Source organism: Martes martes, assembly GCF_963455335.1.
Source record: "Martes martes genome assembly, chromosome: 14".
Classification (NCBI taxonomy): Eukaryota; Metazoa; Chordata; class Mammalia; order Carnivora; family Mustelidae; genus Martes; species Martes martes.
Window position 1 is genome coordinate 77,748,796 of NC_137902.1, and position 12,963 is coordinate 77,761,758.

A 12,963-nucleotide genomic window follows, 5' to 3' on the forward strand; every position below is an offset into this window, starting at 1 on the left:
TCAAGGAGTTTGTTGCCAAGCTAATCTTTTTTTAAAGTACAGCAATAGATTGTTGTAGAACTCTGAAGCAGTGCAGAACGAGCCATGTCCCCACCACAAGTCCGTCGCCCCTGGGCCCCCAGTCCCATTGTCCAGCAGTAACCGCTTAAGAATTTCCTGTGTACCCTTCCAGACATTTTCACTGCATATACTAGTGTGTTTTCACACACACATATGGAATTAACATACTCTCTGTGTCCTCGGGACACGTGGATGGCTCAGTCGGTTAAGCGCCTGCCTTTGGCTCAGATCATGATCCCAGAGTCCTGGGATCAAGTCCCACATTGGGCTCCTGCTCAGTGGGGGGCCTGCTTCTCCCTCTGCCCCCCCTCCAACTCGTGCACTCTCATAAATAAATAAAATCTTTAAAAAAATACTCTGTGTCCTGTAATCTCACCATCCATCCAGCTAATCTGTAGCAAGGAAGCTATGAAGTGAGGCTTTTCTGCAGGGCTGTCAGTATGCTGTCTTCACGGGGCAGTATAGAGAATAGGGACGGGGCTGTTCCTTCCAATATGAAATCCTGAAGATGGGTGTTCAGGGTGCTAGGGCTTATTCAAGTCCCAGTCTTCTGAGCAAGAAAAAATCATCATGGCTCTGTCCCCACTCACTTAGAAAATACTTTATGCAGTGAACTACATGGCAGGTACCGACCTAGGTTCTGGGGGTTCTGAGTCCCATCAGCGAGACTGTGCCCCGCCCTCGTGGAGCTTCACAGAATGTTCTCCCTACAAACCACTGTCCCCAAGAGAATCTGCTCATCAACTCAAGCCAACCTTTACTGAGCACGTATCAGGAGCCGAGTTCTTATTTTAAACATGTCAATACAAAGATGAACAAGGTTTCAAACCTGTCCTGAAGAATCAGTCTGATGGGGAAATAGCTTATTCTTCCACCATGACAGCAGTGGGAGACCTGCATGGTTCTAACGCCTGGCAGGAAGAGGGATCACGTAGCTTTCCGGGGACTGGAGGGTTGGAAAGGTTTCCTGAAGCCTGGGTGGAGCTGGGGGCCCGGTTACATCAGGGGGCGGAGACCAGGTGAGCAGAAACCTCCTTCAGGGCCTGCAGAGGGAGAAGGTGGAAAGCTTTGCAAGTGTGTAAGCACTTTGGACAAATCCTAGGCAAGCCGGGCATTACTGGTCTGGACAGCAGGGTAGGGGCGAGCGTGAAGGTTCAGAGAGCTCTCTGGTTACAGCTGCAGCAGCCAGGAAACCCACCCGCAAGCCGGGCATTACTGGTCTGGACAGCAGGGTAGGGGTGAGCGTGAAGGTTCAGAGAGCTCTCTGGTTACAGCTGCAGCAGCCAGGAAACCCACCCCCGGGGACTGAGTCCAGAGAAGAAATGAGACTCTAAGCCTGGGTAGAAGGGTAGAAGACAGGAAGTGAAGAGGTATTTAGTGGGTAAAACAGTCACAGTATGGCCACCAACTGGACATGACATTCCAGAAAGAGGGAGGGTAGGGACAACTCTCAGGTTTAAAATGCAGGGGACTCTCGCTTGCTCGCTCTCTCTCTGTCTCTGACAAATAAATAAATAAAATGCGGGGGACTGGTAGATGGAAGTCCAGTCTCTCTGGACTTACATGAAAACATATTTGGTTTTGTTTTGTTTTACTTTTGCACTATCCGTAACCCTCTTAACTTATATTTCTTCCTGGCATAAAAGTCCTTTTCAATCTTAAAATACTCTCTCCATTCTACCTACTACTCCAATGTTTTGTTTGTTTCAATTTTTTTATTTAGATTCTAGTTAACATATAGTGCAGTATTAATTTCAGGAGCAGAACGTAGTAATTCACCACTTAAATATAATACCCAGTGATCATTGCAAGTGCCCTCCTTAATATCCATCACCCGTTTAACCCATCCCCCCACCCATCTTTTCTCCAGCAACCTTCAGTTTGTTCTCCATAATAAAGTCTGTTTCTTGGTTTGCCTCTCCCCCCTCCATGTTCACCTGTGTCTTCTTAAATTCCACACGAGTGAAATCATATGGTATTCATCTTTCTTTGACTTATTTTGCTTAGTGTACGACACTCTAGCTCTATCCACATCATTGCAAATGGTTAAGATTTCATTCTTTTTGATGGCTGAGTAATATTCCTGTGTGTGTGTGTGTGTGCGCGTGCACGCACGCATGTATACACACATGCAACATTTTCTTCACTCACCTGTCAATAGACATCTGGATTCTTTCCGTAGTTTGGCTCTTGTTAACAATGCTGCTACAAACATTGGTGTACAGGTGCCCCTTCAAATCAGTATTTTTGTAACCTTTGGGTAAATACCCAGTAGTGTAATTGCTGGGTTGTAGGGCAGTTCTACTTTTAACTTTCTGAGGAACCTCCATACTGTTTTCCAGAGTGGCTGCACCAGCTTACATTCCCACCAACTGTGTAAAAGCGTTCCCTTTCTCTGCAACCTCACCAACATCTGCTGATTCCTGTGTTAATTTTAGCCATTGTGACAGGTGTGAGGTGGTATCTCACTGGTTTTGATTTACATTTCCCTAAGGATGAGTGATGTTGAACATCTTTTCATGTGTCTGTTGGTCATCTGGATGTTTTCTTTGGAAAAACATCTACTCATATCTTCTTCCCATTTCTTGATAGGATTATTTGTTTTTTGAGTGTTGAGTTTCAACAAATGGTGTTGGGAAAACTGGAGAGCAACATGCAAAAGAATGAAACTGGATGACTTTCTCACACCACACACAAAGATAAATTAAAAATGGGTGAAAGACCTAAATGTGAGACAGGAATCCATCAAAATCCTAGAGAAGAACACAGGCAGTAACCTCTTTGACATCTGTCATTGCAACTTCTTACTAAGGATTATATCTCCTGAGGTAAGGGAAATAAAAGCAAAAACAAACTTTTGGGACTACAGCAAAATAAAAAGCTTCCACAGAGCCAAGGAAACATCAACAAAAGGCAATCTTCGGAATGGGAGAAGATATTTGCAAATAACATATCTGATAAAGGTTTAGTATCCAAAATCTGTAACAGACTAATCAAACTCAATACCCAATGTTCTTTAAGACAATTTCTTCACCACCCATTCAACCTTCAACCCACCACAGTCCGCCAATGGTCCCCACATCCCCCGACGATGCCGCAGCAACGCCCCCTCTCCTGGACCTCCGGATGTGTACTCTCCCAGAGAGCTGCCCCCCCCCACCCCATTCCTAGAATCCAGCTCTGTCTTGGGCTCCCTCCTCCTCACACTCTCCACAAGCTGTCCTGTCCACCCTTGTGACCTGACCTCCATCTGACCTCCCGATCCTAAGGCCAGTCTTCCAAAATTCCAAAGTCACTTTTCTGACTGCCCGTATTCAGTCTCGTCAAACCTGTCCCAAAGTCATCTCTTCTCCCCTCCTACATCCTGTGCCATAGCAAGCAGTACTGCGTGCACTCATTCACCAAAGCCCGACAGGCGGGAACTGCGCTGGCCCTCAGCCTGGGGCACCGCAGCCCCCGCCCATAGCACCCCTTTGCCCCCACCTCTGCACTGTTCACTCTGGTCAACACGGCCTTCCTTTCCAAAAAACATCTACTTGACACTATACAACATTATATACAAAGTCACCAACTCAGATTTTCACTTATTATTCTGTCTTTATTTAAAATATACTTAATACATGCATTAAATACAACATTTAACACATAAAAAACTCTGTTACAAGGCATACATAAACCTATCATTCAACCCAAGAACTGAGTATTACTAATAACTTGCATCCACCCGCGTATCCCTCCGCAATCCGCTCCGCTTCCCCCCTCAGGGTTAATTCTGCTGCTAAATTTTGGTTTATTATTTTTACTTTTTTTTTTATAAACACAACACAGTTTTACTGTTTACATATGGTTAGAAAGTATATTCTTTGGTTTTGCTTGTTTGGGGGTTCCATAAAAATAGCATCATAGCACGTGGTCGTCTGGAATCTGCTTTGGTTGCTTATTTCCTGAGATTCACTCATATCGTCCTGTACAGCTGCGGTTCATTCATTTCCTCTACTGAATAACACCCCTCAGCGTGAATATACCTCACTTACGTATCCATCTCCCTAGAGACAGATGGACATTTTGGGTTTTTCGGTTCTTGACTCTTATGAAGGTGTTACCATGAACGTTCTCGCCCACACCTCCAGGGGCAGGTGTACAAATCTGTTAGATCCCCAAGGGGGAGTCTGAGCTGGATGCCAGATCCTAAGGCACTGCAGGAGTTCCACTGGGGGGGGGGCGGGGGGGGCGTAGTTTTCTGAAGCACAGGTGCCTGGTCATTGGCCGCAGCTGTTTCGGCACCCCATATCGTCAGGCTCCTGAACTTCCACAAACCTCATGGGTGTAAAATGAGATCTCGTTGTTGTCTTCATTCGTATTTCTGATCTCCAATGCCCTGCAACATGTTTTTGTAAGCCATGTGTATTTCCTCTTCTGGGAAATGCCTTTTCTGGTCTAATTCTGCCCAGCTTCTTTTTTTCTTAAATAGGAACCCTCTATCTGTTCTGCTTACTAACCCTTTGTCAGTTTAAGTATAATACAAACATCTCAAGTCATGGCTTGTCTTTTCGCTCCTTTCAATTGTTTATTAGCTTAGCATCGGTCTTTAAAAAAAAAAAACAAACAGTTGATGTAACCATCTTTTCTTTTTGTGGTTGTGCTCTATGTCTCGAGGGATTCTTTCCTGCCCTAAGGCTTGTCCATGCAAACATTGAAACGTATATATTTTTATATTTAAGGCCTTAATATATTTGGAATTGACGGTTGGATAACTCGTGCGGCAGAAACCAGATCTCACCCTTTTCCTTCAGATAAGCCATGTCGCAGCACCCTGCGTGGTCACCCTGCCTGTCCTCCCGGATGTGCCAAGCCACCGCCACCATGTCATAATGGCCAACACACACATGGGTTACCTGCGGCTCCCCACTTCACAGCCCTGCTCGGAATGCTCACCTCTGCACCACACACAACAAAACTACTGACTCGTAACCTCATCTTCATATTTGGAAGCACTCAGCTATTCTTAATCCTTTGCTTTTCTGTATAAACTTAACTACCTGCTTGTCACCCTGAACACAGCCTCTACTATAATTTCTGTTGGAAATGGCACTGAACCTACAGATCAATTTGGGGAGACCGGATACCTTTACAGCCCTTCATATCCCTGTTCATGAACACAGACAGCTCTTCTTTTGTTCCTACCTTGCTTTATCTTTATTCTTCAAGTCCCAAGTCAGGCCTTCATCTAAGCATTGCCTTCCCAAAGTGTCTCAACTGCTGTCCCGACTAAAGTAGGCTAAGTGTGTGTTTTCCATGCTCACTTTCCAGATCCCTGTAACAGTCCAAGCCAAAGGTGATACAGGCTGTGAGGTTCGGTCCTGGAGTGGTGGCACCATTCTTCACGAATGAATTTTATAACTGCAGAGGAATGAGACGAGACACATGGGGTCTGAGATGTCCGTCTGTCCGGGGCTGTTGCATATATGCTGTGCTCTTCAGGACGGAGCTCAGATGGGAATACTGACTCCATGAGATCGCCCAGTAAGACTACATGTGCTAAGGAGGTCACCAATGACAGGCCCTTGAGCACACCAGGATTTAAATGGGCAGAGGAAGGAAAAAAGTATGAAAATGGCTGAGAAATGACCAAAACACAGAAGGATAACCAGAGAGTGATGCCAAGGGGAAAGTAGGGAAAGGTGAGTTTTGAACTAGTGGGTCAATATTGTCCAAGCCCAAGCAGATGACAGTCACTGGGAAGGCCACTGGGTCTAACCTCTGAGGGGTCACTGATGCCCGAAGAGGCAGGTAAAAACCCAACTTCACTGGGTTCAGGAGAGAAAGGGAGCAGCAGATACTCAGTATCTGTTGAGGGTGTGCCGAAGAGAAACAAAAAGAAGGTGGACTGTTCCTACATGAATTTGGCTGTGAGTGCCAGGAGGACAGAGGAGAACATCTCCAAAGAGAAATGGGTTGTCCTACACCCAATCTCCCCACCACCCCACAAACCAGGCTCCTCAGTGCGGACAGCACAGCAAGCAGCAGAGAGAGGAAGATCCCGAACAAGCACCTCTTTAGAGGGAAAAGTAATGTGGCATCTTCAGTGAAAATGGTGACAGCAAGTGGGTTCACGGGACAGCCATCGACGGTGATGACCAGAAGAGGTTCTGCGTGGACAGGCTCTGACACAGAAGGGACCCCGCATTCAGCACAGCCACCTACCTGCCTTCCTAGGGTGTGACATGTATAGGGGAGAGGTTTTCAATTTGCATTTTACATTCTTTCATGAATATGCAGGCGCTCAAACTTGCAAAAACCGTTTTTGTCTTTGGAGGAAAAAAAAAAGGCATCCCTCGTGGGATCAGATGAATGATACATTCAAGGAAGCCATTCTGTCACATCACCAGCTGAGGGAAGAGATGGTAAATACTCAGTGCCATCAGGAGACTCTAAGCAACTCTAATTCCAACGAAATACATTCCAATATTCGGAGGAGATCACTCTTTCTCACGGAGGAAGGTACCAAGAATAACATACCTGTTATGGACCAGAAGGTAAGTCTTCCAACTAAGTGTCTCGGGAAGCTGAGTCCCGCTCTCAGTCAGGCACAGACTAACGGTACCCACAGAAGCACACAGCTGTGTTCGCTTCAAGGGCAACCGACGGCTGAAGGCCCGTTACACTCTAAGTCCATGTGGATACAACACAGATGCGGAGGCTTCTCCTTATCCTAAGACGTTCTCCCTTTGCCTCCAACGCACTTGAACATACACTTGCTCTGGGAAGCAAGGCCAGCTACGAGAGCCGAGGGAGAGGGCTGTCACACCAAACGTGAGTACTACCGGTTCACAGGACACACAGGCAGCTGCCGTGTCCCAGTCACAGTGTAAACAGGGGTCTAATCCCAGGAAAGGGCACCAAGGGCAGTGAGTCCGGTCGTTATCAACCGCATCTCCTGGTATCATCTCGCCTCTGTTTGTCTATTCCCTTGCCAGGAAGACTAACCATGTGCTTGGAAGCGCTACCCACTGAGCCCCGCAGGAGCCACCGTGAGTCAGAGCCCCTGCTACGTGCCCTACACGCATCACCTCATCTACCCGCCCCTCAGGCCCCTGACAGGGGAACTGGAATCGCTGTCCCTGCTTTAACAGATGAGAAGACAGTGCTGGAGAGCGGAGGCAACTGCCTGCATCGCACAGGCAGTGGCAAAGATGAAATGTGAATCCAGGTAGGTCTGCCTTCAAAGTCCATGTTCTTGGCCGTTTCCCCCGAAACAACCAAGAACACTTAACTGTGCTGTTCCTACACTGCGGGAACCCACAGCTGGGTTGGTGCAGAAATGGGGGGATTGAGTGGAATCACGCTGCTCATCCATCCAACTTTGTACGGGACACCCCAGCTCAGAGGAAGGCCTGCTCAATTCCAGAAAACAGCCACAAGACGCTAACCACACTGAGCAGCCACCTCGCCCCACCTCCTTCTCCCCCGTCAGGGCAGGGAACATGAAATCCTACGAGAACACCACTGTGGCCACACTAGGGCGAACAGCCTGAGCATTTCTGAGCAGTCAATGGTGAGAGCGGGCCTTCTGCCAAAGGGACTTCTGTACCCATGTAATCGGACTTCAGAAAATGAAAATGAGGTCTTCCAGAGGGAGAACAAACTTACACCTTCTTCCCTGTCAGAGTCTACTATTGCAACCATTCAGATTAAAATGCCCCACTGCACACAGTGTGATTTTGCCAGGGGTCACATTTTTTCCATACATTTTTCTATTCAGCTAAGTCTCGGGCCTTTTTCTAAGACAGCAAGAGAAAGAAAAAAAAAAAAAAAGAAACTAAGTGGCCTCCTAGAAGCAAAGTAAAAATGAAAAAAGCAAGCTGACTTGCTTTGAAATGCAAAAGATCTCTATCTCCAGTCTGTCCCGTCCAGAGGGACCAGGAAAACCCCCAGAGCTGTGCATGCTGCTCTCCATTCAAGGTCCCCTAGAAAGGAGCCACTTGCTTTCCAAGGACACAGGGAGGTTCCATCCACCACACGGGCTTCCAAAGCCTGAAGCAGAACGAATGTCGCCGAGGGGCAGCCGGGCTGGTCTGCTGCTGCCGTTCATTTTAAAGGCACTCTACACTATGCTTCCTTGAGGATCCTCAAGCAGAGAAAAGGATTTAAAAAAAAAAAGTTACTCTGTGTCGTATCCCAAAATGGGTCCCAGCCATTTCTCAACCTCAGCCACAGACATGTTCTTCCGCAGAGCGTAATCCTCAATCTGCAAAAGATTAAAAGCAGCACATCGAACCCAAATGGTAAGACTTTCTGAAGTGAAGCTGACACAGGATTTGCTAGGAAATGTGAAATGCCTTCCATGTCTTGTCTTAATAGCAATCTACTAAGCTAGATGGAGATGGATATTTGTCTAGTCACCAATCGCCTTATTCCCTGGGCATGAGACAACACACAGTAAGTCTGGTGCTGAGATGCAGGCTGGAGCGCGTGAGCGTTGGGGGCGTAAGTGCGTAGATGGGAGGGCGAGGGTCGGGGTAACGAGCTGATACCAAATGAAGACATTAACTGTGGGTAAATTTTGTCACGCTTTCCCTTCCTTTTTATTCTCATTCACATGTAAAATAAAATAGGTTCTTTGGTTCCATTTAAGACAAGACAGGCATCTAGGGAAGCCATACACAATGAAACAGCTAACTTACCTGATCCTTGGAAATTTTCCCCACTGAAAAGTATTTGGACTTCAAATTAGAGAAGTAAAGGCCGGATACTGCTGAAGCAGGTGCCATCGCTAGGGATTCCGTTAACCTAATGCCTGGAGAAAGCAACAGGGGGGGAAAATGCTGATTTCTCCAGTGCCTAGCACAGGGCCTGGCGGTTGGCGGCACCCAATTAACCCTTGTTGAAGAAGGAACAGGTGAAGGAAAGTGAGCTCACGCCTTCGAGGTGGACACATGACACAGCATGAAATTCAGGCCAGTCTCCTCTAACTCAAGGGGACAGGCCTGGAAAAGACTGTCTGTACCCCTCCCACCGCCAGTCCTCCACTATCAGAGACAGAGGCCTCCTCTTGCTCCTAAGCCTGGGGCTCTCAGAGAAGGAGCGCCAGCCCTGGGAGGAAGGCACATGTGGACCCCAGGCTCCTGCCCCTTGGGATGACCAACAGTCAGGCTCTGAGAACCAGCCCACAGCAGTACTCAGAGGGAGTCCCAGGCTGTCCCATCTAAGCCACTCATCTTATGGACAAGGAACAGAGCAGCATGAAACTTAAACACTGCCAGAGAGCACCGGGAAGCTTATAGCAGGGAAGGACTCGAATCGATATCTTATGGTTCCGGGAGTCCACGCCATTCCTGCCGGTGTTACCCAAATGCCTCAGTCCCTCACCAGAACCAAGTCCCCTTCACCTCATCGACACTGACGGCTTCTGATTCACTCACAGACACTGTTAACTGTGTCAATAAAGGGTAAAAGCCAGGAGAGGGAAGAGCTGAGGAGCAGGAGCCGTGTCCAGACACATCGTCTGTGAGCGATGGGAGGAGGAAGTGACACGAACTACTGAAGGCTACAAAGGTCACTAATGGAGAGGTGAGAAGCAGTGACAAGCCCTGTAGCGGGGAATCACCACGGGAGATGGGCAGGCAGGATGATAAGCTGAATTCTCATCTGTTACAGGTTAAGAGAAAATAATGGAAGTCGATCAATCTAGAAGTGGGGGCGTGGGATGACTATTCCATAATGTGGACGTACAATAGTGCGATCAGCACCCAGATGTGAGAAAGGGTGGGATTTTATTGTGAGCCTTTCCACATGTTGACACACATGGCCCCATGTGTGCTGCTGTGACAGGAGCACACCCGTGACCCGCACAGAGCGGGAGGGCGCCCCCCAGTCCCCGCACGCACCCGTGCACCGCTCCACGTCGGCCAGCTTCCACATGGTGAGCTTCTCGCTGTGGTCAGGCTGGCTGGGGTAGCCGGGGGCCGGCCGGATGCCCTCGTAGCGCAGCCGCCGCAGGTCGGCCACGTCCAGCTGCTCGCAGCGGCAGTAGGCCCACAGCTCCCTGCGGACCCGCTCGTGCAGCTCCTCCGCGAAGGCCTACAGCAGGGAACGAGGCGTGCACGGGTGAGGCAGGAGATCCCGGCCCCCCGGCCTACCTGCCCTCAAAGCCCACCAGGGCGCCCCCCTCGCCTGCACTGCAAGAGGGAGGAACCGGGCGAGAGGGGTGGGATAGGATTCCCAGCTGGCCTGTCGCTCCCTTAGCGGCTCTCTGCCCGGGCTCTGACGTCTCCTCTTCAAGGCCCTGGGGGATTCGAGGGCCCTGAACTCAAACATTTCCCTGACAGTGGCCAGGAGGAGACACAGGGACCATTCCAGCTTCCAGGAGCTCCCGTGCCAGCCTTGGGAAAAGGGAGAGGGGACCCTGGCCACGCACCGCACAGAAAGATGAAGAATCTACAGCGCATCACAGCAGGAGAACGAGGAGCCCTGGCATAGAAATCTGTCCTGCATTTCTCAGGCACCTCACGAGGACGTCACAACAAGCAAAGGGAGACATCACAACTATAGTTCTACCATGGTTCTAAGGACAGCTAGGAACTGTGGCACTGCTGGAGGTGTCCCTTTGCCCAAAACATGATGTGTGAGAGCAATTCGAGAAAAGCGGATTTAAAGTTGCATGTGACTGGGTGTGGTGGATAAACAATGAATCTCGGAACACTGAAAAATAAAATAAATTTTAAAAATAATAATAAAAAAATTAAAATAAAATAAAATTGCGTGGGGTGCTAACGCCAGCCTCATCTGACTCGGTAAAAACGAAACAGCAAGGCATGGATGCCAAGGGCTGCCCAGCACCTGGCCCCGTAGCACTCCCCATCCCGTGCCCAGTGCCACTGCTCTACCTCTGCCAGTCGGTCTCCCAGAGCCTTGACCATGATGCTGCTGTAGTCGTCACACTCCTGCTCATAGGCCCTGCTCAGCTCCTCCACGCCGAAGCAGGCGACGGCAAACAGGCCCAGGTAGTCGCGGACACCGGAATGCAGTGGAGCGATGAAGTCCGAGAGGCAGTGGTACGCGTCCGTGCTGGCAGAGTCCTTCTCGGCCTTCAAACCCAACAGACAGACGGACGGACCGTCAGCGCGGACGTGGGAGCAACGTGCAATAGACAGCAAATCTAGTCTCAGCAGACAGATCTAAGCTTCCCACAGGGAGGTCTGTTTTGTTTGCTGTTATATCCCCAGCACTTAGAAGAGGGCCTGATATGTAGGAAGTATTCAATAAATATTTGTTGAATCAACAAGAGAGGTAAGATTCTAAAAAAATACATGACATGACGTGACGTGACATGACATGTCAGTCAAGAAACCCCCGAGTTTGCTCCTTCCCACGTTTACCGCATGTCTCCAGGCACTGTGCTAGCAACCGGAACCCTAAGCACTCATCTAAAATAAATCTTCCCCGAAGGTGTTTTCAATTCAAGATCAACATTAAATCTGAAAGTTACATCCAAAAGGGATCTGCTAAATGCATAAGCCTCTAGTTCGCATCTGCAGATGCAGTTCAGCAGACGTCCAATCAGCAGCCCAGGACCCCGTGCCACCAGCCACGGTGGTGGCTTGGGAGACCCAGAATTCAGCAGCCTAGCTTCGGGAGCCTCTCCTCCAGGCCGGGTGCCCATCCTTGCCTGTTTCTCATGCCCAAATGGTGACGGACTGCCCCCTGCCACCAAGCGGGCAGATAAGGTCATATACATATTTCACAACCAAGAAATACCTGCTGGGAAGATGAACAGCCAGTAACTAGTATGTACTTAGTGCTAAGTGCTTATGGGAAGATGAACAGCCAGTAAATAGTATGCACTAAGTGCTTATTGTACGTCAGGCACTATTCTTGATGCTGCACGTGAATTCGCTAATTTCATGCTGCCAACCACCATGTGAAGTAAGGAAGTGATACCATCAGGCCCATTTCAGACAGGAAACCAGAGACAGACAGAGCTTGCCGGTGGTAGGTCAGGGGTCTGATACCACAACCCATGCTCTTGACTACTATATGGCACGTAAGACTGATCGATTAATCCATGAGTGGCACACCAGAGGCTTTAGAGCGATCATTTGCTTGCCGGTTCTGGAAACAAGCACAGCCAAACCAACTGAGCAGAAATGGTTACGCGGCCAGAAGGCGTTTGATCACGGCCCCAGAAATGTCACAGAGCACAGAAACCGCTACGTGGGGAGGAGCGGCTTTCCAGCTGTACTCTGTCCATCAACCATTCTTCACTAACAGAAGCCAGAGGGAGACAGAGCTTCCTGGCACCAAAAGGAGAGACAGGTCACAGAGCACCACAGCACTGAAGAGACAGTCACTACAGTCACTGAGACAGAAGCTTCTCAAGGCAGTAAGTGGCTGCAGCCAGAATCTTCCGGAACACTGGGAGAAAGCTCAGTGAGTTATCTGAATGTGTAACATATGCACATGGAGAAGTCCTTCCATTAACTGCCCTCACACGGCCTGCCACAGCCTGCCTGGTCACGACTGGCGCTGGACGTAAAAACCTGGCCAGGGCAAAGGTTTGTGACCCGAGTTACACCTGTAGGAGCAAAGTCACCAGCTGACTAGTGAGGAGGGGCGGGAACAGAACACTAGAGCCCTCGGCCTATGTTCTGTGGTGTCGGAGCCTGGGCATAGGCAGGAGTGATGGAGCTGCCCTCCCCGACCTTATTATGGTAGCAACGTCCCAAACTACAGAATCCCGTCAGATGCTGTTATAGTGAAACCACCCGTCACTATGAATCACGTGGTGCTTATGATTAAAAGGAACACTATCACTTCTGAATGACCGAAAACGGCAGTGGAACTCTGCAGGATGATTTACTGCAACCCTTTGTTAATGGCTCTGGTGAGTTTCGGCTCCAATTC

The 12,963-nt window shown here is 49.0% G+C and overlaps 1 protein-coding gene across 1 annotated transcript in view; it reads right to left on the reverse strand.

The window, feature by feature from the left end:
• Positions 1 to 4,602: 4,602 nt before the first annotated feature.
• The window catches only part of MTR (5-methyltetrahydrofolate-homocysteine methyltransferase), a 96,446-nt gene continuing 88,085 nt past the window's right edge, over positions 4,603 to 12,963 (reverse strand). The window contains exons 30-33 of the mRNA XM_080823745.1: positions 10,947 to 11,147; positions 9,948 to 10,140; positions 8,745 to 8,857; positions 4,603 to 8,308 (exon numbers count right to left, since the gene is read on the reverse strand). Of these exons, the coding sequence (XP_080679871.1) occupies positions 8,222 to 8,308; positions 8,745 to 8,857; positions 9,948 to 10,140; positions 10,947 to 11,147 (594 nt within the window). The 3' untranslated portion in view covers positions 4,603 to 8,221. The remainder of the gene's footprint in view (positions 8,309 to 8,744; positions 8,858 to 9,947; positions 10,141 to 10,946; positions 11,148 to 12,963) is intronic.